General features: G+C 36.2%; 2 protein-coding genes across 3 annotated transcripts in view; both read left to right on the top strand.

The window, feature by feature from the left end:
• Window positions 1–6,187: 6,187 nt before the first annotated feature.
• On the top strand, window positions 6,188–14,765 carry LOC135079389 (innexin inx7). Of its 2 annotated transcripts, XM_063974045.1 has the most exons (8): window positions 6,188–6,302; window positions 8,718–8,970; window positions 10,286–10,463; window positions 10,979–11,129; window positions 11,608–11,797; window positions 12,209–12,359; window positions 13,230–13,419; window positions 13,772–14,765. In XM_063974045.1, exons 2-8 carry the CDS (start codon window positions 8,731–8,733, stop codon window positions 13,935–13,937), a joined length of 1,266 nt encoding a protein of 421 aa, XP_063830115.1. In that variant the 5' UTR covers window positions 6,188–6,302; window positions 8,718–8,730; the 3' UTR covers window positions 13,938–14,765. The 2 variants fall into 2 exon arrangements, with proteins under 2 accessions (XP_063830115.1, XP_063830123.1); XM_063974053.1 differs by lacking the exon at window positions 6,188–6,302.
• A 6,733-nt stretch (window positions 14,766–21,498) lies between these two features.
• Window positions 21,499–26,488, top strand: part of LOC135079380 (innexin inx1) — a 67,141-nt gene continuing 62,151 nt past the window's right edge. The window contains exon 1 of the mRNA XM_063974038.1: window positions 21,499–21,813. The gene's annotated coding sequence lies outside the window, so the exon portion shown is untranslated. The remainder of the gene's footprint in view (window positions 21,814–26,488) is intronic.

The following is a 26,488-nucleotide window of genomic DNA, read 5'->3' as shown; positions in this document are numbered from 1 at the left end:
GCATTGTGGAAAACCTTGGACGAGGCCTTTGTCCAGCAGTGGACGACTGGATATCATTTGGCTGATACGAACGAACGAATGCCCGTTTTCACTATCAATCCTTAATTTTTAAGTGACCCTATGAAAACAAAATTCCTGTTATGTGTTACCATAGGGGTCACTTAAAAATTACTGATTGATGGTGAAAACTGGCATTAGACTCCTTTTTCACTGGCTCCTTTTTACCTTCTGAATAATTTCGTTGCGGGTCCAATGACAGTTTTACTTTCCCCCGGGACAAACTTGACCTTCATTGGTTGGGTTTTTATTGGCGGTCAAGCTGTAGATCCTGGCTACACAGGAGTTGCAGTGGTGGGAAAGAGAGGTGGGAATAGTCCCGTTGGCTCCTTTTTACACAAACTTGCTATGGCTGCCTGGCTTACAAAAGCTTATCTATGGGCAGTGGGCACCTGATAATGAATTAATCATTTATTTTTGTAAATATGTACATAACATAATTTAAACGTTAAAACACACTGGCTTTTTACAAAGAGATAAAATTAAACTAATATTTCTATTGTATTTTATTATTGTAACATTGTTTGGGTATCGAACTCGAACTAGCATGCAGTCTATGCGAACTATATATATATATATATTATTATCTTAGTTTAGATGTCAAAATCGCTACAACTATTCTACTCTTCCATGGTCATAGAGTTTCTTGTGACTCCACTATGTCTGTTTTAACAATCCTTGCTATTTCTTCCACATTATTAACTCTTTCCGTGGCAGTGAACGGCTTTAGGAGTCAAAACAATAAGGCTGAGTTGCACCACCAAACTTTGCCCGTAACTATAACGATAACCGGCGTATTTTGTACGGAGTTTGACAGATTTTTGACGTTTGTAACAGTCAAAGTAAGATGGTGCAACCCAGCCTAAAAATTCCTCGTTGTGGATAAAAAAAATATTATACTATTGTGTCTGGGACTCTGGGTTACTGTCGGTCGCGGAAATTGTTATGGGATTCATTTTAAATCATTTCTAAGACACGGGATACTATAATTATAATGCAAACAAAAGAGGTTCATCCTAAAAGTTGTTCAATGGAGCTGTAAGAGAAATGGACACAAAAAATATCTAAATGTATTAACTCAAAGGTGACTGACTGACTGACATAGTGATCTATTAACGCACAGCCCAAACCACTGGGCAGATCGGGCTGAAATTTGGCATGCAGGTAGATGTTATGACGTAGGCATCCGCTAAAAAAGGATTTTACGAAACTCCACGCCTTAGGGGGTAAAACGGGAATGCGTACGAAGTCACGGGCGGCCTTATAAAGTCTAAAGTTCCATACAACAGCCAGAAAAAGACTTCCAGAGGTAAAGACTTCAACAGGCGCTGACTTTCACAATAGCAATTTAAAGTAGGCAGAGGGAGAAAGAGAGATAAAAAAACAGTTGCAATATCTTTAAAAACATCACTTCGCGCATTGCCAAGGCCAGAGCTACCTTCGCACAACTTCGCCCCATATGGCAGTCACGGAAATATTCGGGTCCAACGTTAAATCCGTTCTGCTCTATGGGTATGAAACGTGGAAGGTCACCAAGGGTATCTCGCACCAGCTGCAGGTCTTCATCAACCGCTGCCTTCGCCGAATTCTCGGCATATACTGGCCCGAGAAGATCTCCAACGTCGAGCTATTGGAACGCTGCCACGAAATTCCGATCGACCAGCAGATCAAGCGCCGCAAGTGGAACTGGATTGGCCACACTCTCCGAAGGGACCCCGATCATATCCCTAAGCAGGCTCTGGATTGGAATCCCCAAGGAAAACGCAAACGTGGTCGCCCCAGGCAAAATTGGCGGCGCACTGTAGCGAAGAAGATCGGCATGACCTGGAGCGAGATCAAGCGAGAAGCTCAAGACCGAACGAGATGGAGGACTGTTGTGGACGCCCTCTGCCCCACCTAGGGGACATAGGACCATAAGTCAAGTAAGTCAATATCTTTAGAAAACCTGGTTATAAGTATTTCTTTCGTGAATATATTTTATTGAAGTGATAAATTTGTGAGTTTGTCCAGTGGTAACGCAGTTACGTTATTTAATATTATTAGCTCACTTATTAATAATACTGTATGATCCTCGGCATAATATTGGAAGCAAACCCCAAAAGTTATAATAATAAACTGAAGTTTGCGTTGTTTTGATAAACTAAGTACGAGTATGTAGTTAGGTATTTAACAATTATTTGGCTTTGGATTATTGGCATATTGTATACTTATTCAGATTCCAAATAATAGTTTGAAAACAGAAGCTTATGTACAGTTATTTATGTTAAGTAGGTATTAGAAGGCTAAAGAATTGATCCACAGACAGATTTCATTAATAGGCAATGATAATTCTACGATAAAAACAAATAATAACTTATTTAATAAAATCTATCATGTGTGTTTCTGTCTTAGATTCGTTATGGAGCTTGAATTTCAAATACTGCAATATAATTTAAGAATTAAAGAGTCAAATAAGTCCCATATTACAGTAATAATTAATATCGTTTATAAAGCATACAATATCGCTATTACTATGACACATTTTTATTGCACTCTATCTACACTAATATTATAAGGATGACATATTTGATTGTTTGTTTGTATTGAATAGGCTCCGAAACTACTGGACCGATTTGAAAAATTCTTTCACTATTAGAATCCTACCATTATACATAGGGGGTACGATACATGCCAGGCTAGGATGCGCGCCGTGATAAAATCTTATCGTATGGGGCGTAAAATAGATGAAATGGCGCGATAAAAGCTTATCGCGGTGCGCATCCTAGGCCTACTGGTTAGCTTTAGCTAGTTTAAAATAAAATAAGTCGGGTATGACTCCTACTAATATTATAAACGCGAAAGTTTGTGTGGATGTCTGGATGTTTGTTACTCTTTCACGAAAAAACTACTGAACGGATTTTGATGAAACTTTACAGTATTATTGTCTATAACCCAGAATAACATATAGGCTATAATTTATGACGATCTTTGACAAACTAAATTTCACGCGAGTGAAGCCGCGGGCAAAAGCTAGTTCTTTTATAAAAATAGATAAGAATTATTGCACAAATACAGATGCATAACATACAATATCGTGCCTTTAAGATCTTAGACTGAGATTATCATTACTGAAATACTCTGATAAAGCCTATTAATAGCCGTGACGTGTCGTTACTCATGTCATGTATGTCATAGTTGTCACAAACATTAACGAGAAACGAGCTGTTAATCATATGTTAATTTCCTCGTTTAAATCATCGGGTATTGTTTGAAGAAGTCTGACTGAGTTGATAAAGTTGTGATTGACAAAAATCCGTTTTATTGAGGATAATAGGTACTACTGATTACTCTATGACTACATAAATGACATAATTTGCACACATCGACATACTTATAGGATAAGAGTAGGCGCACACCGTTGATTTTTAGTTGGCGGATAGTTGTGCCCGATTTTAATTTGTATGAAGAATCGGCCAAATCGAATCGGCGTAGTGTGCGCACTCCCATACATGCCCATACTGATCAACTGCCCGACTAAATTATCGGCCGACGAAAAATCAACGGTGTGCGCCTACTCTATTTGTTCTACTTAGGCTGAGTTGCACCACCTAACTTTAACGGTAACTATGACGATAACCGGTGCTTTTTGTATGGAGTTTGACAGTTTGTCAAAGTTAAAATATGATGTTGCAACCCAGCCTTAGTGTAGACACCGCGGGAGACACCGAAATTGTAGGTATGACATGACGTAACATAAATAAAACAAATGTATTTCTCTATAAAAACTTAGCCTAGCCTTAGTATAATACTAATGGATATCTTTTGCTAATATTTTTTTAACCATTGTCACGTAAATGTTGTTTTGATTATGATCGAAAAGTCTCTTACTTGACTATCAGCACGATTGATGTCTAGAATGCTTTTGATAAAATATTAGAATTTAAATGAAAACTGGTCTTGGTCTTAAGTTTGCCGAAGCTAAACTAAAAAAGCTTTATAGTACTAATAACTTACTAAACTTATAGTTTGTGAGCATAGTCGTTGCAACCCACACGACAAAAGTAAAACACCAACTATCATCATCATCATCATTTCAGTCACAGGACGTCCACTGCTGAACATAGGCCTCCCCCAATGATTTCCACATCGCCAATGAGATCGTCAGTCCACCTTGTGGGTGGACGTCCCACCCTACGTTTTCCGGTACGTGGCCTCCACTCTAGTAAATATGAAAAATATCCGTAGCCAAACGAGCTCGCCTGAACGTAACTTCCCAAAAGTTAGAATTTCGTAAAAAAAATATGAAATTTTATTTTAATTTTATAAACAAACATGTTGTTGAGCCTCCATAAGGTTGATCTTCGATTCTAGAGTGGAGGCCACGTACCGGAAAACGCAGCGTGGGACGTCCACCCACAAGGTGGACGAACGACCTGATAAGGGTAGCAGGAAGGCGTTGGATGCAGGTGCTACCAACCGTGCGTTGTGGAAGTTATTGGGGGAAGCCTATATTCAGCAGTGGACGTCCTGTGGCTGAAATGATAATGATGATGATGATGAAATGATGCAAAGCAGTATCAGTGAACTGCTCCTGAATCGAATGTACCTACTACTGCTATTTCTATTTATTTATATTAACCGGCAGACAGTGGTGACTGAGTTTGTTGCGGCGCTTCTTCTCAGCACTTGCCAAATGTTGGTCTCGAAGCGCTGGTAGGGTAAAAAGATTATGAGACATGTAGAGGCTCCTTAAGAGCAAAATGACGATTTGTAAGAACTATTTATTAGTCTAAACAAATAAAGAAATTTTGACTTCGACTTTATCGATGGCCCTAAATATAAATTACATTTAGCATATTGTACTGCTAGAACCAAGTTGCATAATTAAGGTACCTGCAGTACCTCCAGTATGTAAGTCGATCCGTTCCAAGAGCTATTTCTTGACGATAAGAAATGTTTTTCTGATAACAGCGATAACCTACATAAGCTTACTATGATGGAGGCTAGTTAAACCAGCAGTTTAATTGCCTGTACTTAATTTGAAATGTAGAGGCATATAATTTGTATATTTACAAAACAAATACTAATAAGTATGTCATAGTTTCACGATATCGTTAGCGTATTCATATTGTGCACGTATCAACCTTTATTAATTTAATTTGACATTTATAAATAAAGTCTACATAAAAGTGTATTAAGGCTTAAAGTTATTTACCTGAATGAATATAAAAAGCCATATGTTCAACAAGCTTTTACATTTCGCAATTAAGCTCAATGCATTATTTTTACGAGAATAAGCTTTATTTGGTAAGTACTTTCAATGTAACATAATAAATAAGGACATGTTACCGTTATTTTTAACATTATTAAGCAATTATACAAGATTCTAATTTATTGTTTATTATTTTTTGTAAAATATCTGCCTAATTTGTATTGATCGCTTTTATATCAAATCACGCTTGCCAGTTAAATCCCCATGGATTAAAACTGGATTACTACGTGATTAATGGATTTGATCAGATTTAATATTTTGTAATATTTATGCCACTTGGTATGTGTTACGAAATCCTATACGTGTATTCTAAAACATAATATGGAACCCATTGTGCGGAAACTGGGAAAAGGACATAGGACTTGCCTTTGCCGCAATTTCTTTTTCAGGGTCTGAATAAAGGGATGAAGTGAAGTTTGTATTGGGAATCTAATTTTTCAAGAAATCAATAAGGAAATCGGGAAAAGCGAGCTAAAAAATGTTTTGCGTCAGAGGGAAAAATGCTTAGAAAAAAATATTCTTATTTTTTTTTTGTCGGATGTATTTTTAATATTATTATCTTGTATGCCTCCGTATAGACCACGTGTACTTGTTAGAGGGTTGCTTAGTGGGATTCTTATCCAAAAGTTCCGCGTTCGACTTCAAGCTGGGGAACCCAATACTTTATTAGAGTTTACAACAACTATTAATTATTAAGTAGAATGCAGCAACCGAATGCTACAAAACAATTACAAATACAGCCTGATTCAGCCAATCCTTATCGCAAGAGCCTTAGCATACCCCCGTCTATTTGACCACTCGTCTATCACATCACGTCAAGTGTGAAACAATAAAGCTGAGTCGCTTTATCGTTTTTAACTCATATCTTATCACTTGATAGCAGCAGGCTTGCTCACGCGCAGTCTTCACGCCAGTGTAATATTTGGCCATCAATCGACAATAGTTTTTTAGGTTTTGTGCATAGACAAGTTCCTTTTTCTCGTAAAAGACGTAGGTGAGTGGATTTTAACTGCTTTTTGGTTCAAATTAGGTCAAAATATTGGTTTTTGTGAGGTGAATTACTTGAATTTGTGCAGTGTGATTATTTATCTATGTTTGTTTTGTCAATTGATTGGGGTTATGAATGAAATAAGATTAATGTGTATAAATAATGTCGACAAAACTGGATTCGAATTTTTAAATCTGTGTATTTTACAAAATCATTTGTGTTAAGTATGTGGATTATTATCGCGTTAAATAAATTTAGTTAATGCATTTTCAGTGAAAAATATGAAAGTTTTGCTACCTTAGTTTTGAAGTATTTTTCATAGACAAAACTTTTTAAATCTTCTGTTTAAAAGCTTTTCTGATATTGTTTTACCGCAATTTTTGGATCAGAAATCCTTGTAGTGGTCATAGTATTTTTGCTTATGGCACCAACTGTACGCAAGAGTCCTAACTTACTATTTAAACTTGCAAAGCTTTTAGCTAAAGTTCACTGTCTAAATTATTTCATCCTGAGTTTTCCCCTAAAAATGATGTGAGCACCGCGGTCGTTTTATTTAGTGGGTATGCCTTGTCCTTTTGACTTTATGAGCCCCACATAACCTATCCTGCAGGGTAGGTACCTATGCAATTTCATTCATTTTTTCCCGACAAAAAAAGGTAATTTGTACATACTTCGATTACGGTTAAATTAAAACGATTAACTCTATTTTTGATAATGTAGAGCTTATTATTCATTTATTATTATCGTTACTATGTGCATTAATATAGGGTTTTAATGTTATCTACTTGCTATTCAATAACTTACTGTAGCTAGCGTTAACAGAGAGTGTTTGTTTAATTAATTATATCAGTTTGTTCATTTAATAGATTTATATTCTTACGCCATACAAGTAATTTAATGAAATAATAATACAATAACTAGTTTGAAAGCGACTTAATTCAATACTTCCCATATTAAAAAAAAAAAAAGAAAATTTTCAGTTGCATTGAATTGATAAAAAGATTTGCTATGAGTTGGTAAAATGTCATTGGAGAATCCCCATTTGATGAAAGCGAGAGAAAAAACGGAAATGGGTAGCTGGAACTGTGGCCCACTGTAATAATGAATTAAATAATATTTCATTGCGAAACCTTTTCCTTTTATGAACGTCCGCTTAATTCTAATTCAATATCACATTCTCGATCAATAAATTATCGAAGTTTAATATCCATCGATGGATATCTTAAGTACTTTATCAGGTCATATCGAGACTTTGATCTTACTGGTATCACTGTGGGTAGGTAGGACTTATATCTGGGTAAGATCTACGATGAATTGTACACTGATAATAGAATTATGCGAAATTTTGTGCTATTCCAGCAAAATTTTGTAGTGATTAAAGTCACCTGGATTTGATCGCTCAGATAATTATTATTACTTACGGGATTGCTACCATGTACCTTAATTTTTAGTTTCCGATATTTCGGCACTGTTGCAAGCACCATGGTCACGGAGTAACTGAGGAAAACTTGCGGGTGAGATGTTATGGGCAGACATAATAATAATTATGATAGTGACCATGAAAGTTTAAAACAATATAATATCGCTAAGATGATCAAAGTGGACTCCAGCCGACATTTTGGTGTCTTTTGATAACCCATGGATAAAAGTCCACATTGATCACTTAGGTGATTTTATCCATGGGTGATCAAAGAACACCAAAGTGTTGCCTGGAGTCCACTTTGATCACCTAGTTGATCAAATCCAGGTGATCAAAGTGGAATAAATTTGTATATTGTAAAGAATGACAACGTAGAGTATTCTCTCAATGGAGAGGAGGATAGAGTATTCTCTCTTCCTCTCTATGGAGCAAAAATCTCATTGAATTGATTGATGAAGTTAATTTCACTTCTCCCCCGAGTATTGAAGGATTTTATATCATGTAGAGTTCGTAGAATTGGTAGAATGCATCTCATAGCTGACAAGATAAGTTGAAAGTACCTACCTACAAGAGCTAATTATCTACCAGTAAGCAAATATTTATTTCAAGAGGACTATTGACTAATTCAAAGTTCATTCATTGGTTGGGTTTTATTTGTGATCTATAATACTTAGAGCAATCAAAGGACTTAATCTACAGTTGACTTTGAATCGATTCTCAGGACTCTTTCAAATTAGAAATTTTGATCAGAACGTCAGTCGTGTATTTGCAAGACCGCATTTAATTCTTGGTGATTGTCATTTTAATTCTTCTAACCCAGTTCTCATACAATTTTCTGTGGCCATCTTAGTTGAAAGCTCCTTTAATCACGATCTAAGTGATGATCTTCGATTGAGTATATTTTTAACCAAAACCAGTGTTTTTTGTATGGAATGTGACAGACTTTTGACGTTTGTTAAAGTAAGATTTTGCAACCCAGCCTAAACTTATACTTGTTTTAGTGGCGGCCGCAAGATGTTGGTGGCGACCTTCAACACGCTGACGCCTCGAATGAGGTTCAGCTACAAGAAGCCGATCATCGAGAACTTCGCGTTCAAGCTGCATTACCAGATGACGGTCACCATGCTACTCGCCTTCGTCATCCTGGTCTGCGCCAGGGAGTACTTTGGGGACCACATCAGGTGTCTGTCAGACCAGGGAGTGCCGCCAAACGTAATACAGACGTACTGCTTCTTCATGGCTACGTTTACGATTGTAAGTGTTCTTACGAGTACTAATAGTGTAACTTAGAGGCGTGAGGAAGCGATATATTGGTGTCACTGTGGTGCGTTTTCTGCCCACTGCTAGTTTTCTTACAATTTTTCAAGCGCAATTGTAGCGCCACTCTAATTTGAAGGCGCCCTTAATAGTCTAATGCCCATTTTCACCATCAATCCCTAATTTTGAAGTGACCCCTATAGTAACACATAACAGGAATTTTGTATTCACAGGGGTCACTTAAAAATTAGGGAATGATGGTGAAAACGGGCATAAATGTTTTTATAAATAAAAATAAAACAGATTTAATATTAAACTGACATATACATTAAGTGTTAGTTGCTACGAAAATCACCTATGAATAAAAGTAGTGTTTCTTGAAATAAAAATTAATTACAATTGCCTATTATTGTGGTTTCACCACACTGCATAAATCATTTTGAAATTAACAGTCAGTCTGAGTATTATCAGTTAATTATATTATTTATATAAATATTGCAACATTAATTTAATATTTAACGGTATTAATTAATGTCATAATTATCACAACGTAATCGTGCACCCGGATTGATAAATGTTTGTTTCCTTATTTATTAACACCAAATTCACTAAATTACGAAAGTAACTAGTATTATAATTTAAAAGCGCTAAAAGTTAAATGGAGAAAGAGAGAAATGAGAAATTAATCCTCGATTGAACGTTTTGAGGAGTGTGAAAAGTAACAAGAGCCGTTTGCAGTCCATAAGCCACTTAATTATGCCCCCTATAAAGCTATAGCCTCTATAGTGGCAACTAATATGGGTAGGTAACTGTCTTGGCTATTTAGGTGCGGCATTACAACTAGAATCTGCTGCAGTTTGTGCGCTAAGTGCGTGTTCTTTAGAAAATTATGTTACGTCAAATAAATAGGCCTTTGTTAGGTGTCATCATCATCATTATCATCATTTCAGCCATAGGACATCCACTGCTGAACATAGGCCTCCCCCAATGCTTTCCATGTAGATCGATTGGTAGCGGCCTGCGTCCAGCGCTTCCCCGCTACCTTTACGATGTCGGCGGTCCACCTTGAAGGTGCGTTCCCACGCTGCGTTTTCCGTGCGTTTGTTAGGTGTAGGTTCATCATAATAGTCCAACGGACGCGGTCCGAACCAGCGTATTTTAACTAAACCTTCCTCGATTTTTGTTAAGATTAAAGCAAGGATCACACAAGCCACATGCACATTCGGATTTCGAGTCGGCCAGTCCGACACCCATACTGTTGTATTAAGACATTGCCTTTACATACACAGCTGTAACTCTTCTATAACACCAGGTGCGGCATTACAACGAGAGCCTGCTGCAGTCTGGGTTCCTTCCACACCCAGGAGTGGGGCCCATGTCAGGCGACGATAAGATCCTGCACCACACCTACTACCAGTGGGTCCCGTTCGTCCTGTTCATCCAGTCGATATGCTTCTACATGCCGCATTATATTTGGAAGAAGAAGGAAGGTTCGTCTTTTTTCATATAGACTTAAAACGAGTAAAACCTTGTTTTGATTATTAGTGAAAATTATTAGTTGCCAATTCGATGTAAAGAAGCCTGCCCAGCATTAAGACTCTCTTGACTTGGATTTGAATCTTAGAAGGTATACACGCTATATAAAACCACTAGAGTACTACACATATTAAAGCTAACTCTACTGGTTGTGTAGGTAGATTTAAAATAAATATTTAAAAATATAGAGCCACTTCAAAATTTTACAAATGTGTACTGTAGTTTAAAGGCATTTATCTTATCTGGTTGTTGGCTTGCAATAATGCAGATAACCCGGCCATAGCATGCATTAAGGTTATGCACTCGCAATAAAGATAACAATGATCATCTGTCAGTCTCTGTGTTACAGTACTTATCAAATGAGAGCCAATTAAATAAACAAAAATGGAGATAACTTTTCAATTTAATACAGGAAAATGAATAGTGCATAATTAATTATGTTAAAAAATCCATCTTTGTTTCTTAACAGGTGGACGAATAAAGGCTCTAGTAGATGGACTGCAGTTTGCAGCTTTGGCTCTTGAGCAAGAGTCGGACATCACTGTGCAAGGACAGACTGTGCCATCAAAGGCTACACTTGACAACAAAATCAACGTGATTAGGAAAGATATTTTACTGAGGTGAGTGTAAAATGTGACCCGTTATAACGTTCGCGTTATAGAGTTCATGTGTCTTCAATACCCAATATATGTACAGAAACTTCTAGAACTTCTTTGACATCTTTCGGGTCACATTCCTGAAGACTTCGTCTCGGCAAACGTAGTGCGTCTTCTCCTCTGCTCGATGGACCGATGACTTCAAGAAGATAGCTGGCAATAGTTAAATGTTAAGAAGGAGATGGTGCTTAGGCTTTGTATCCAGATTGTCCAGCATTGAACAGAGTAATTTGCTATCAGAAGCCATGCAGAATTTGTGATGACATTATCTTCTTCTTCTTCGTCGTGATCGTCACACCTCGATTGGTAGCAAGTTTCACAATCCGTCGCCATTCCTCCCGCATTGCAGCCTTTCTTGTGCACTCGTGGAGTTGAGTTTTTGAGTGCGGATGGCATTATAACTGTCAAAAAATACGAAGTTCTGAAAAGCAAACATTTTCAGATTGAGGATAACCCGCACCTGGTCCACGTGGCTGGTGGCGATGGAGATCACCAACATGCTGCACGTCATGTTCCAGATCTGGATCATCAACGTGTTCCTCAACGGGCACTTCATGGACCTCGGGCCTAGGGTGCTGCAGTTCAAGCGGTGGGACGACATTGCTGACCCGTTGGAGACTGTATTCCCTAAGGTTTGACTATTCTACGGTATTAAGTACAGTACAGCATTAACTAAATTTTTTAACAATATCGACCCTATTGTTGTAATTAAATGAAGAGGTACATAAGATGCTACAATATTTAATTTTAGCTTGATATGCAGCCTGTGAAAAGTATAAGTTAACACTATTCTGTTGCTTTAAACGTTCATACGAATTAGTTACTAACGAAATAATAAAACTTGGCCACTAACGAAAATAGAAGTTCATCAAGTAAAGGTGTTTATTTACTGTTCCTAAAATGGTCATAAAACAAGTTGAATGGATTTCCATACTATTTTGACTAGAAGTCCAGAAAAGTCCCGATCACAGCTATGTTTCCCTGGCCAGTAGCTGTCATTAAAGAAACAAAAGAGGATGATATCCAACCTTTTTTTGGTGCAGGTGACGAAGTGCATCTTCCACAAGTACGGTCCGAGCGGCTCCATCCAGCAGCACGACGCGCTGTGCGTGATGGCGCTCAACATCATTCATGAAAAGATCTACACGGTGCTCTGGTTTTGGCTCCTGTTCCTCTTCATTGTGTCTGTGCTAGGTGAGTTTTGATGTGGTTACTGTTTGTACTGGAATTGCTCGATTGTGATCATTACATTTTTCAGATGTTCAATAAGAAAAGGATATTTTCGATTTTTTGAAGAAGCCATTCTAGTTTTTATGTTAGGTTATAATTTTTGATTTGAATCAAGAGGAAGTGGTTGCACTTCCAATACTACGAGTAGTCCCAAACCATAGTTATTTAATTTTTGCGTTAAGAGTCGCATCTCAAACTAATTTGAAAATTATAAATAACTTGAAAATCATAATTAAAATTAAAATTTATAATGTCCCAAACCATGTTTGCATCACCATTCTAATGTCTTTATATGAATCAACTTTAAATCCTTGATATACCTAAATAACTCATCATCATCATAAGGTCATTTAGTCTTCACTGCAGGAGCACAACCCTCTCTAATTTACCAAAAGCAAATTGAGAATTTGGCCTGCACTCCTCACGCTGGCCAGACGGGTTGGGAAGGCACCTCGTTCGTTCGTTTCAGCCAAATGACGTCCACTGCTGGACAAAGGCCTCCTCCAAGGTTTCCCACAATGCACGGTCCTGCGCTGCCCGCATCCAGGCTCTTCCCGCGACCTTTACATAACTACACTCGCGAGCAAAAGTATGGAATCACCCCATTCGTTTTGAGTAATCTTTGTAGCTAAACGACTATAAAGATTTAATTAAAAATGGTACCAGTTTAAAGGTTAGCAAGGTAGGTAAGTTACATTACAAACTTTAAATTGATACCATAGATGCATAAATAGTCATTGAGTTCTTCAGATCGTTGGGAACAAAACACAAGAGGGTGATTCCATACTTTTGCTCGTAAGTATAGTTCAATAAATTTTATATACTGTTTCTCAGCTGTCATCTGGCGAGCGGCTTCTTACTTTTTCTACCGACGGTCCTTGAAGTTCAACGAGATGATGTTCCGCCAAGCGACGAACGGCAAGTTCGACCCGTACAACGTCATCAGAGTCGTCAATGGCTGTCAGTTCGGGGACTGGCTGTTCCTTTACTATCTGGCGAAGAACATGAGCAGTATAGTCTTCCAGTAAGTATTTGGAACTTCTAGGATTTCTATTTTGACCTTTCTTGCTGATATTTGTATCTTCGCCACTTCTTCTTAGCACCAGCCCATATGTTGTTCCAAAGTGGTGGTTGAGAAAGTTATATTTGGGACGTGTAAAAATGCCCTGGAGAGGATATACTGAATAAATATTTTGATTTTGTTTACTTTGAAACTAACTACATTATTTGTTTGGGGTTAAGATTGAAGTTTTCTGTTTTGCGTATCAAGGAATTAGCTTTAGCCAATTTCATTTTACTCCATCTGGGTGCGTACTAACTTATTTTTTTGATCTGAAAACAAGATATATGAGTTAATTATCCCTCTCAATCCATAGACAACTGTTCGTGGGCCTGGCTGAGGAGTTGCAGAAGAGAGACATGCCTTACGTCGACGAAGATGACCTTAATCATGAAGATAAAGGCGCTGAGCCCGTTCTGATAGGGAAGATTCACTACGACGACGAAACTCTACCTCTGAAAGACGATAAGAAGTCCTCGTAAACATTGGTACATGAGGTATAATATTCTACCACGTAAAAGGTTGTCCGATCTGCCACTATTGATGATTCGTATCAAATACAGCGGTCTTTGAGAAAAGGGAAAGCTCTTTTAACAAGAAAAGTAATTTCGATAGTGATAGTCCAATGAAATTACTCATAGGCCATTTTACCCCTATTTTATAAGGGCTGCTGTGATGCTGTTGAAAACATTAAGGTGTATGAGTGTATTTTGTGTTGTAAATGCCAAAGGTTACTTCAATAGGTGGATAATTTATACACATATTAAAGGAGTTTTAAGTTAGACATAATAATAGAAGATTAGTCAACTTAAACGGACTAAGATTCTATAAATTGAGTTAAGAAAACTGTTTAATCCCTGGGAAAGAGACGAGAAAGTATTTTTCTGACGTTATCGTTTACATACTTTGCATAATACAGTTAGTTGGATTACGTAGTATTACTTCTAAGATATTTTGCATATGAAAATTGCTAGATGATGTGATATTGAAATTTTTGAATTACTTGTATTTTTATCAAATTATTGATACTTAAGCAGGGTAATAAAGCGTACCGAATGATCGACGATTATTTAGGCCGTATAGATAAGCTGCCATTTTGGAATCCATAAGTAAGTTTATTGTTAGTAATTTATGGTAGTTAGGTAGTAGGAATAATTGAAATTTTATGTTGTGAAGTTGCTTGTGCGATGTATGAGTGATATTTGAAAATGAATTTGGTATTATTGCTCAAATAATTTATAAGAGCACTCTAGTTTATATTACAATTATCGAATAAAAACGTGTTTCGGATTATTTCAACTCAAAAATTATAGTAATATGTAGTAACTTATTTTTGTTACCAATTGCCCAATGATAAGCCAATTAGAATTTAAGATATTTTTGTAAATAAAAGAAAACTTTGTTGTACGATCAATTTTATTACCTTCTAGTGATGTTGCAGAAATATTAACTTACAAAATTAAATATACTCTACCGTTAGTAACATAATATGTTATAATGTTGATAATCTTATAAGGATTATATTAAATGATAATTAAGCCTTTTTTGAAGGTATCGGCAGGTGCGGCGTTTATAAAAACATTGCGATCCGTATCGATTAAGTAAGACTGCTTGTAAATTATTTGATAAAAAAACCCGATAAAAACTGTCGGCGAGTTCTTAAGCACTTAACTTTTTCACGGTTCTTCAGCCAAACATGAAAACCTACGATTTTAGGACTGGCAGAAAAGAGATTTTTCCTGGAAAACTTACGAATAAAATATTGGTAGAAAAGTAGAGTTTGCATTGAATACGCGTAGGTACTCCTCAAATAACTATAATTGCTATATTTTATGTTTTATTATGTGAACTTTGAAGTATAAAAGACGCCTTTAGTTTAATTTTCAATGACGATGATGTAGTACAGTTTACAGCACATCAGATTATAAGTTTCATTGAAAAATCGCCCCTATTACCTGTATAAGATGCCATAGTCTTCAGCTAGATGTGCTGTCATCTATACATACCTACAATGTTAACTATTGTTTGATTAAGCTACGAATAAGTATGATTTGAGCAGCACAAAAAGTTCACACAGATTCAGGGTTATCATACTTGTTTGATATTGTTAGATTCGTCTCTGACGCAAGCTTAACCAATTGAAAAAATGTGGTAAACGTCAAGTGCTTTGAGACATTTCGCTTGATTATCACGTTTCGCAACATTATAAAAATTAAAACCATATTTATTGATTAGATACAGAAGTAGCTTTAATTTCGTAAGCTTTAAGCATCTACTGCCAAAGTAGGCCTGCTAATGTTCTTAATCTTGTCCGCGATAGTGTCTAGACTCTAGACCAGGGCTCTACAAAGTTTTTGGTCAGATAGGCTAAGTACTCGATGCATTTTTTATCAAGATTGGACCTTCCGGGTGCAGGACAATTGGATTGTGAGGGAGAGAGGGATTCTTAATTTGTAGTTCCGTCCATGGACCCCCAAATCGATTTTTCACCTATAGACCTCTTAGTTCTTACATCTTGTAACCGACCGAGCGACCCATAGGGGTCGATATGGACCACTTTGGGTAACGCTGATAAACAAATCCTAATCATGGTCACTTATGCCCGTTTTCACGATCAATCCCTAATTTTTAAGTGACCCCTTTGAAAACATTCAAAATTCCTGTTATGTATTACCATAGGGGTAACTTAAAACTTAGGGATTGATTGGTGAAAACGGGCATTAGTTTCGTTGACTTATGAGTAGCGCGCGGTAGTGGGCGTATAGTGGTCACTAATGATGCCAAAATATAGCATCATGTCGAGAAACTAATGTTTGGTGTACTGATTAATTAATACCCGCTAATGGTAGGCTGTGTTCAATTATAGCCAAGTATATTTGGAGTCAATCCTGTTAAAATGATGTAACTGCGAATACTGCAAAGTATAATTTAAACTTTAAGTCGTCATCGTAAACACATTAGTATCTGTCTAGCAAGCATTACACGGCAAATATTATAATTAGACATCAAAACCTGTATGAGATCTTGATTTTGAAGTATGATTGTGATAAAGCTCGGGGCATTACGCAGTTACTTGTGTAAAAACTTTTTAAGGAAGAGAAATAAAAGTAAAGCCTGATTGCGAGGTAGAGTTTGAGATTTATATTACCTTGACACAGATTTTCAGACTCTAGGTTCTGGATTCTAATCCCTGGTGGACACACTGAATAAATAGCGAAAATAATTTTATGTTATTACTTATCTATTTTCAGTTTGATTTCAAACCTGATTGCCAGTAAGCCAGTCAATTCTAATTCCGTTGGGATTGTAAACTATTTATTATTATTATTCTGTGTGGCTCTTTCTTGTATCACATAATAATAAATACCCTAACAAAAAAACTCGTCAACGTGCTTTTGTTTGTAATTAGTACCCGTGTTACAAGCGCATTCATATTGATTAATTATAATGCAAAAAACACCTATTAAAAGCCTTTATTTTCATTAAGTTACAAAGCGTATTGCTATTGATTAATTACTCTACAAAAAGCACCAACTAAAAGCCTATGATCTTCGTTTCAACCGAATGACGTCCACTGCTGGACAAAGGCTTCCCCCAAGGATTTCTACAACGCCCGGTCCTGTTAAAAGTATAGCAATATATTGTTGCAATTCACGAAGGCGAGTGAGCTTTACATGTGTGGTGGCTCGCTACTTTTTCAAAAGTTTTGATAGACATTATACCATTGTTATGTGCATGTATACGAACACACACAAGTAAAGCTCACTCGCCTTAATGAGTTGCAAGACCTGTATTTGATTGATAGTGCTGTAAATGGTTTAATTAGTAACGTAGTGAGTTGCTAGTGCCAATTACATCAATTGGGATGATTGTGGGCGTGTCATGTGCTCCATCCATTCACACCAGTGACTTCATGACGGTGACCTTATTTGACACATGCGGATCTAAATTATGGAAATGTCGTGTTAAAAATAGAATCCAGTGCAGGTAATATTTTATAATGAACCAAATTGCTACTAATGTTTTATGCAGGTAACAACAGGTAAAAACATACATGTTTTTGTATAAAACGGTTGAATTGGACAGACAGGTACTGTTTTTTAAATGCTTTGTCTCCACGTCAAAATAATACTCATCAAACACACACTACTTAAGGAGACTTAACATGCTCTCCACATAAGCAGTAATTTATGTTTGCTTGACCGTGGCCTTTTAACTTGTAGTTCTCATTCTGGGAATCAAATCTGGAAACTAGTTAAGGAGTTAGCACTAAAATTGGAAACCAGAAAAGCGTCAAAAATGTGGCTATTTGTCCAATTAATATAGTGGGTGGGGACGACAGTACACAGGACGAAAAGTGCTGCACTTGTTCTGCAGACGTAGCCACGTAGTATCAAGATAGTCAACGCTTACGCCAATATTTGGCCAATTATGCATTTTGGTGAGTTCACAGCACTGTTCTGTTCCGGCAGTTAAATGTAGGATAATCAGTTCCTCTGTGGTTGAAGCTCGCTCCACCTTGGGCTTGATCATTACTTTCCATCAGGTGAGATGCAGGCCAAGAGCTTCCTTGTTGTGGATGAAAAAATATTAATGCATAGTGGGTGGAACGACAGTAGGCAGGACGAAAAGTACTGCACCTGCACACATTACTTACGTAGTCAGCTACGTAGTCTCTTTTCTGACAATCTGTGATGACCTATTAGAAAAAGTAAGTTATGTTTTCCTGACCACCTTGACCTCTTAACTTGGTTCTATTATGGAATCCATCACTAAAACCTGGACCAAAAAGCTGTTTAATTTACCTATTTAGCCCATTAATGCATAGTGGGCAGGACGAAAAGTACTGCACTTGTAGACGTAGCCACGTAGTGTCAAGAGAGCATAGTTAACGTTTAATTGCTTGCGCGCGCGCGTCCCGCGGTGCCGCGGTTTACTCGCGAGTGTTGACCCCGAATGCTTCGGGACTGTCTTGGAGTTTTTATTTAAATTTTTGTGGACTTGTATGTTTGTTTGTCGGTTATTATTTAAGTACTAGTTTCGTAGTTAGAGCAGTTACATGGCAAGCTATAGGAAGTAGGTTCAAGCCTGAATAGAGTCGTTCAATGTTGTTAAATAGAGAAATGTTAAAATTAAATTAATAATTTACTTAAATAGGAAGGCTATTGATGATATTTGTTTAGTTAAATGTCTTACTTTAATCAAGGTAATATGTTTTTAGGCAAGAGGCTTTTTTCAGGTTTAATAAAATGATGATAAGTTCATCAACTTACTAAAATAAACACGACTAAAAGTGCTATAAAATTATTATTTGTTTATTAATACTTTATAATTTTTTTATCAATAGTTAAGGTTTAATAAAAAATATTTTTTTTTAAACCTACGTTTAGTTCTACTGGTACTAGGTACAAGCAAAATTTTTTTTCAGCCAGCTAGGCTGTCGATTTTTCACTGAAAATCGTATTCTAAATAGGTAATGTTTTAAAGTATTCAAACCTGCTGAATGAAATTATAGGCTTATTAGAGCCACTACTATTTGCATTTAAAGATATCAAAAATACATAAATAAATACTTGCCCTTACGTCCGCGTTGTGATCGTCAATAGAAGACAAGAAAATGATAATAAAGTAATTGTTTTTATATGTTTATTTAATTTAAAATTGAAAACTAAACAAATTGCTAACCAATTTGTTTAGTTTTCAATTTTTGATAGCGTTTTTATTTTAAGAATTTATCCAGAACTGTTTTATCTAATAATTAATATGTATTTACAAAACAATTTGCTTTTTTTGGAGAAAATTAAATGAATGATAAAGAGTAAACTTTAGTTTACGAGATACCAAATATCTAAGATAATAAGTTTATTAAAAGTATAGAATTAAGAGATTAAGAATAATACAAATAAATTAATGATAAACAAATTATTTAAGATTAGTAAGAATAACATAGTAGAAAACAAATGATCCACGTTTTTATGCAATAAGAGAGATAACGGACTATTCAGTCACTAGTTAATACTGAAAATCTACATATATGTATTAATAACTGACTAAAAAACAAATGTCGAACGTCCCGAAGGGTTTCCTTTCCTGGAATTTTGGTCCCAGAGTCGAGCGATCTCGACCCACAGGTAGCGCGGCTGGTTTCTGGCCCCACTTTGAGCAGTAGCTTGACGTCGAATTTTCAAATCTATCTACCTCTTTCACTCATTAAGAGATGCTTTCTGGAGGAAATGGGACAGATGTGGAAATACTGAAACCACGTTTCGAAATAGGCCAATGGTTCTGTAGGTGAAAACCTGCTGTGAACCGTAAAGTACAGACGTTTCAATCAGTTTTTTGAGGTATTTTTATTGCGTCATTGCGAGTCAATCGCATTTTCGCTCCTGAAATGAAAATGAAATATCTTTATTGCTACCACTACTAAGACTACTATAACTAACAATAATGATGAATGAAATGAATGGGAAATGAACTGAAGAACTGAAAAAAGATGACTGAAATATAAAAATACATGGAATTAAATTTAATTTTATATTGATAGGTGGTCTAAGTGGAATACGCCAGGTGCTCAAAGTGAAAACTTAGCGATTATTTATTACTCAACACATTAAAAAAAAAGAAGGAGATTATGCTAATTTGAAAAACTTACCTTAAAGCAGTTTTAACGAATTTTGCCATTTTTTAATGGTGGCTGATGCAACATCGTAACATAATTATGTATAACCCTCCCCAATCCTTCGCAGTCGGCTAAAAAGCATGACGCAATTTTAGGGTTAGACTACTTTCCTAATTTTATTGTTAAACAGATATTTTTTTTGTTTTTCCTTTTCCTTTAGGTAATTAATTACATAAAATGTATTTAACCTGAAAATATACGATTTAACGTTGTTTAAAGTTTATTACTTAAGTGGGTAAACAAAGTAGGAACTCCTGCGTAAAATGTCATACTAAAGTGACCTATATAAACTGCATTGCGTGTTAGTTAATTAAGTGAAAATTATATCGATTACAGAGTCATTATCATCGTTTGTTTCAGCCGAAAGATGCTGGATAAAGGCCTCCCCCAAGGTTTTCTACAAAGACCGGTCCTGCGCCGCCCGCATACCAGGCACCTCCCGTGACCTTCAGCAGATCGTCGGTCTGCCTAGTGGGAGGCCTGCCCATCATCATCATTTCAGCCATATGACGTTCACTGTTAAACACTGTTATTTTTGCAGTATCATCTCATTATCATCTCAGCCTGAGCAGGATGTTCAGCACAGTCCGGGAGGCCAATGATGGCAGTGTAATACTTATTAAAAAAGAAAAGTTGCATTCTTATAGACGGTAGGCTAACATTTTTGAAACTCATTTCGAGAACCTTGCGTCGATTTCGGCACGCACCAACGTGAAAAGGGTCACGTACACCATATTTTTTTACAAAGACCGCATTCCATTCATATTTTTGGGGTAGTACTGCTAGCAAAATGTTATTCGATTGTTAGCAAGTAATACGAGTAATGATGACGACAATGTTAACTGTGAATTAACAAAACAAAAAGTAGATATTAGGTATACCTAGACTTTTTATAGCTGTATTCGAAACAATACCTTCATGAAAAACAAGCGTGCTCATTAATAATAAAATGTCTTACTACCTACTTTAAGCTTTCTATGAATAATTGTAGGTTGTAAACAAATAAAATAAAATTAAGCGCGAAAAAAGAATCTTACATTTGCAAAATTAACTTTTGAATACAATGAATAGTCGCAACAATAATAATTAGGCTACAGTAGCCTGGCTACTAATTTTAGTGTCAAATTAATTATATTGAAATAAACAATTTATTCAGTATTTAAAAGCCATTTTCAGTATTATTTTACAAATTTGTTTCCTAAAATAAGTGAAACGGAACGTATCATTTTGTGTACTAGCAACTCGAGTTAAGATGGCGTCCGACCGTCGGCCCGCCAAATGTCATTGCAACGCATCGGGAGGGTTAAAAATATGTTTGTTTCTTTCCATCACACGTGCAAGCCATAGTGCTGTCTCAGGTATCGCAGCTGAATATTATTGTCCGCTGCACGCACCAAATAAATTTTGTGAGAGCCGTATCAGCCGCGAGACGGAGTACTTTTCTTTGACGTCGTATGGTTACGTTTTGTGTGGAGTGTTTTTAGTTATTTTCGTGACTATTTTGACGATAATATAGACATTTTACGCGATACACACGCTGTGTTTAAGTGGACAGTATTTATCAGATCGAAATAAGTGTGAGTAAACACTCCGAAGGGACAGATTTCGAAAACGCATTTCGCAAAAACAATTGTACTGAAGAAATTGACCGAGTGTTTGGCAACAAATAAACTACGGTGGTGAGTAGATTGACTTTAATTTGGTTTAGAATAAAATTATCCCAGTGACATAGTTATTTTAAATTTTATAGCTTATATTGTTTGCTCCGTAGTTAGAGAGCAGCTAATCAATAATAAAATGATTTTGTTAATGAACTTAACAGGAATGGCATTAGGTAGATATCGTCCACCTTCTTTACGAATCAATTAATTAATTTTACTATCAATTTGTACTGGTTACGGCACGCTGGTGTCATAATTACTTCTTGTACTAGCATAGATGCACAAGTAATAGTTTTAGTAGTATCTTCTACTTATCAACCATTTGAATAATAACATAATAACAAAAACGATATTTCGAATTGAAGAATTTTACGACTTCCACCTGAAGAAGCCGGTAAGTTTTTAGAATGAATCTGTACCCTTAAGATTGTCCAACTACTTCAGAAATGTACTTACTTACCTATTGCATCAGATCAATGTAGTTAGTTTGACTATCATTCTTTGCTTTATAAATATAATACTGCTACCCAATTACTTCACAGATAACTATTCCAGAAAATGTCAAGACTGACGACTTTAGCCAGTTTCAAAGCTAGCAATCTTTGGAAAAAGAAGCGCTTATTAAATTATTATATTTTGCTGTCCCAGTACTTTCTAGGCCTCAAAATATGACCCGGCTTCATGACAATGCACCACTGTGCAGTGAAAGTAACAATTGGTAGTTAAACCATGGCTCACTTCAGAGAATACCACATTAAATCATTTTGTGAGCTTCAGGAAGCCATTGTTGATAGCAATTATCCAAATTGTTTAGTTGTGTTTACCTCTCAAATATTTTATGATCATAATTCGCTTTTTAATCGTCTTAATCAACGCCCTCGTGTCTGTAAAATCTCACAGATTCAAAATTCTGTCAATGCGGCGGGAAATATTGGGAGTATTTTCCGCTGTTTCCTAAACGAAACTTACAGAATCGATAACTTTTCACGTTTGCTGTAATCAAAAAGATTCCATTTCTTAAATTTCGGCATATAAAATAGGTTTGACTCCAGTCACAGTCCGCATTAACGCACGACCGCCGCACGTGTCTAAGTATTGGCCACGGGATGATGACCCTCACCACATTTCGTGGCCCAAACTTGCCCAAATGGTGCTCCGTGGCCACACTGTATAATTTGGTCCATCCTGCGCTCGCTTTAATCACCTTTAATATTACATCGCTGGGGGGCGGGGCGACTGATTTATTGCCTCTAGCCTCCAATCTAGCAAGACATACCAGATTTCAACTCTGGACATACCTCGCGGATGCTCAAACAAGGACCAAACAACGCCGGTCGCCGTAATTTCCTCAGTCTAATGAAAGGTGGAATGCTCGAATCCAAATGCTCATGTCGTGTTCGATATAAAATTTATCGTCGTCCAAGATTTTGTCGGCTAATTTAACGATTTCTTCTCCATGTTATTTGAAAATGAGCTACATGCTACATAGAATTGATAAGGCAGATTTCGGATCATCCTGTTTAAAATTACACTCGTTTTATATTAGCTATTATTTGTGCGAAAGTAACAACAACATTAGTCATTTTAGCAACAGTAACAAGTGCCGAATAAATGTCCTGTTTAGTAATGCAATCCCTCATTAGATCATCAATCACACTAATTTTATAGAATGCGGTTTACATTAAACAAGTGAGTACAGTCGCATGCGTATTCACCTGATACTTGAACTGATTTTAGGCATATGAAACATGACACAAACAAACGGCGTAAAGGTTAAAACCTTCATAACCTTCATGCACCTCACTGTACCCATTTATTTTTCCATCCTCAACACCGTACCTAGTGTTAATCCTTACGTCATGTACAGTCACGGAATGAAAAGGTTCGTCAGTTTTCAAATTGATTCCTTCAACGAATCGCGAGCACATATTACCTTTTGAAACTATGTTACAGAATAATCTCGAGTTAGAGATAATAATCTTTAACTGTTCGTTTGTAAAGTTCAAAATTATTCAGATCAAAGTTGTTTGACGATTTATCTTGTCAAGATTATTATGATTGATAAATAAAACCTTCTTGTTGGTTCAACCTGCCATTATTATTTCTATTAAATAAAAAAAGTAGATTTTGTAACATTGCATGGGATAGAAAATTAAACAAGCAAAACCTCATTCGTTAGCAAACGTCATATTTATTTAAATGTTAGCAGCACTGTTTCTTGCGCTGTTATGTTGGCAGGTTTGACTCTTACAGTACCTAGTGCAAGCGAAAACCGACACTAAGGTGACGAACCTTTTCATTCCGCGACTGTACCTACCGCAAAAGACGTATTTAGGTACAATTGGAGTACCGTTTGGAAGTAGATATTTGCCATTTAAACTGCCACTGTTCATGATGACATTCATCTCTTTCATGTTGCATGTCAATCCTATAATTTGTGGCAAAGAATTTTAGCGTGTCAGTCAGTTGAAATTAAATAACACGTTCATCTGGATGGTGTTACGTAACGAGGTCAGTAAATAAGATTAATATTGTTTATCAGATTGAATTTTAGTGTTATTTTTAACTGGGTCTTTTCTGTTTAAATTTATTTTTACGCAGATAAGCTCATTCTGTTTTCGTGCATCGGAAATTGACGAGCACATTTATTTAGTCCAAAAATAAACTCGCATTGTAACAGAATTCACACCCAATTAGTTTTATGGGAATTCCCTAAGAGTCTACTTACAAAAAAACTTTCGGGAAGCCATTGAATTATAAGTTAAAATGTGCTACTTTGTTTGTTATCGCCATTTGCAACGGCTTTATAAGTTCTTTTGTGTCAGGCAGGGAGTTTGTGCCGGCATTAACATTGTTGTCAGTTACAATTATCTACCTCATTCAGTTTGCCTGCACACGATCGTGTTGTTAGGCGAAAATGATTGAAGTTACTCGCCGGTGGTGATGATGCCCCTGGCAGTATTGGCACGGTCGGATAATGGAATGAAAGTTGAGTGTAACACTGTTATTTCATCTGTCATGTCGACGTAACGTCAACGTATACTTTGGCGACAATTATGTAAATTGCGTGACTTTGTAGCCTGATTCTATTAATGACTGATCCTTATAGGCGTATTAGTACTCGGTCTATAGGTGTCTGAAGTCTTAAGAGAGGGCTTTACCACCACCACGTGTTTCATTTATGATGCCGGTCACGAAAAAGGCAAGGGATAAACCCAATAACATGTAAAAGGACATTGTCAGAAACCGCCTTAGATTCCTGGGCACAGCAGTAAAGTATCAAAATTAATCTCTTACTTTTTGAATACTTAAATATTAATTAGATTGTAACGGACACTTGAGGATTAAAAAATGAAATAATAAAAGTATTTTATATGTATTTCATAATACTATGACGACATCCGGACATTTTAGGGCGTGGCCTGCTCCATATCCTATGAAGTTCCATAATTTGTGTCGATAAAATCTATGTAAAATCGGCACAAGGCAATGCCGTACTTCATTGTTAGGAATCCATGTAATAGTGATGTTGACTGCGGTCATCATAGACAATAAGATACCGATTTGTAAATAAAATAAATCGTCCAAATTGCTACAGTATGACTAGATTTTAATTAAAAGTTAAAAATATATTGCACGATACTACAAGAAGCTATCTAATGTGTCCAACTGGTCGAAGGTCATGAATAAAATAAAAAGAATTGTGATCATAACACTGATATAGACAATGACAACAATATGGGATCATCTTTAATATATCTGTTACAGTTTCAAAATTCGATGAAAAATCCAATGCCGCTTAAAGTGAGAGAAATGTCTAAAGTTCTAATAGAATTGAAAGTTTTATTCGCTCAAAATGCTTATAACAATAATTGGTAATACATTTCAAATATTAAGTACCTTTATAATGTATCGATAGAACCAAAATGATATCCTCTCAGCTTGGAAAGGGAAAACCCAGGATTGGGGGAGCGCTCCAGGCAATTTTTAGAACATTTCATAGGTGGTAGTAAATAATATTTATTTTATTATTAAAATTGAATATTTTGAAATTGATAAAATTGAATATATCTTTCGATTCAAATACCGAATATTTTTCAATCGATAATAATTATCGAGAATTGTTAATAATATTCAATTAAAAGTTGTTCAATCCCTAGTCATGCATAGACTAAGACGGTAACCATGGAGATAGTTAGTTTGGTAAGTCACGTGTTAAATGTCAAGAGTGGAAAGTAAACATAGGATTCATGTTATTTATTTACGTGCAAAATGTAAGTAAGTAAATCATAAAAGTGGAACGCCGAGCTATTTCCAAAACCCGTCCAATATTATAATACAATTTGGCTGCGACAACTACAATACAGAACATCTCCCAAATCGATGTGCATAAAATAATATAATACAATACTAGTAAGTAAGAGGTTATGATAACAATATTGCTATCAATAAGTTTATAGAATTGGTCCGCCAGGAATAATTGTTCTTACATAAAGATTTGTGTCATTTAGAACCTAGAAAGTATTATTTCGGCACTGTTGATATAACGGCGAACAATGTATGGAGAACGAACATTGTCCTTTACAAAGTATATTATTATCATTCGTAACACTTCTAATTCCGTTATCGTTTCGCTTTGACTCTGTTTTGTACGTGACATAAACTACTTAGCTCACTAAACAGATGGTAAAAT

This window comes from Ostrinia nubilalis, chromosome 2 (assembly GCF_963855985.1).
Source record: "Ostrinia nubilalis chromosome 2, ilOstNubi1.1, whole genome shotgun sequence".
Lineage (NCBI taxonomy): Eukaryota > Metazoa > Arthropoda > Insecta > Lepidoptera > Crambidae > Ostrinia > Ostrinia nubilalis.
This window is presented reverse-complemented; position numbering and strand designations above follow the sequence as displayed.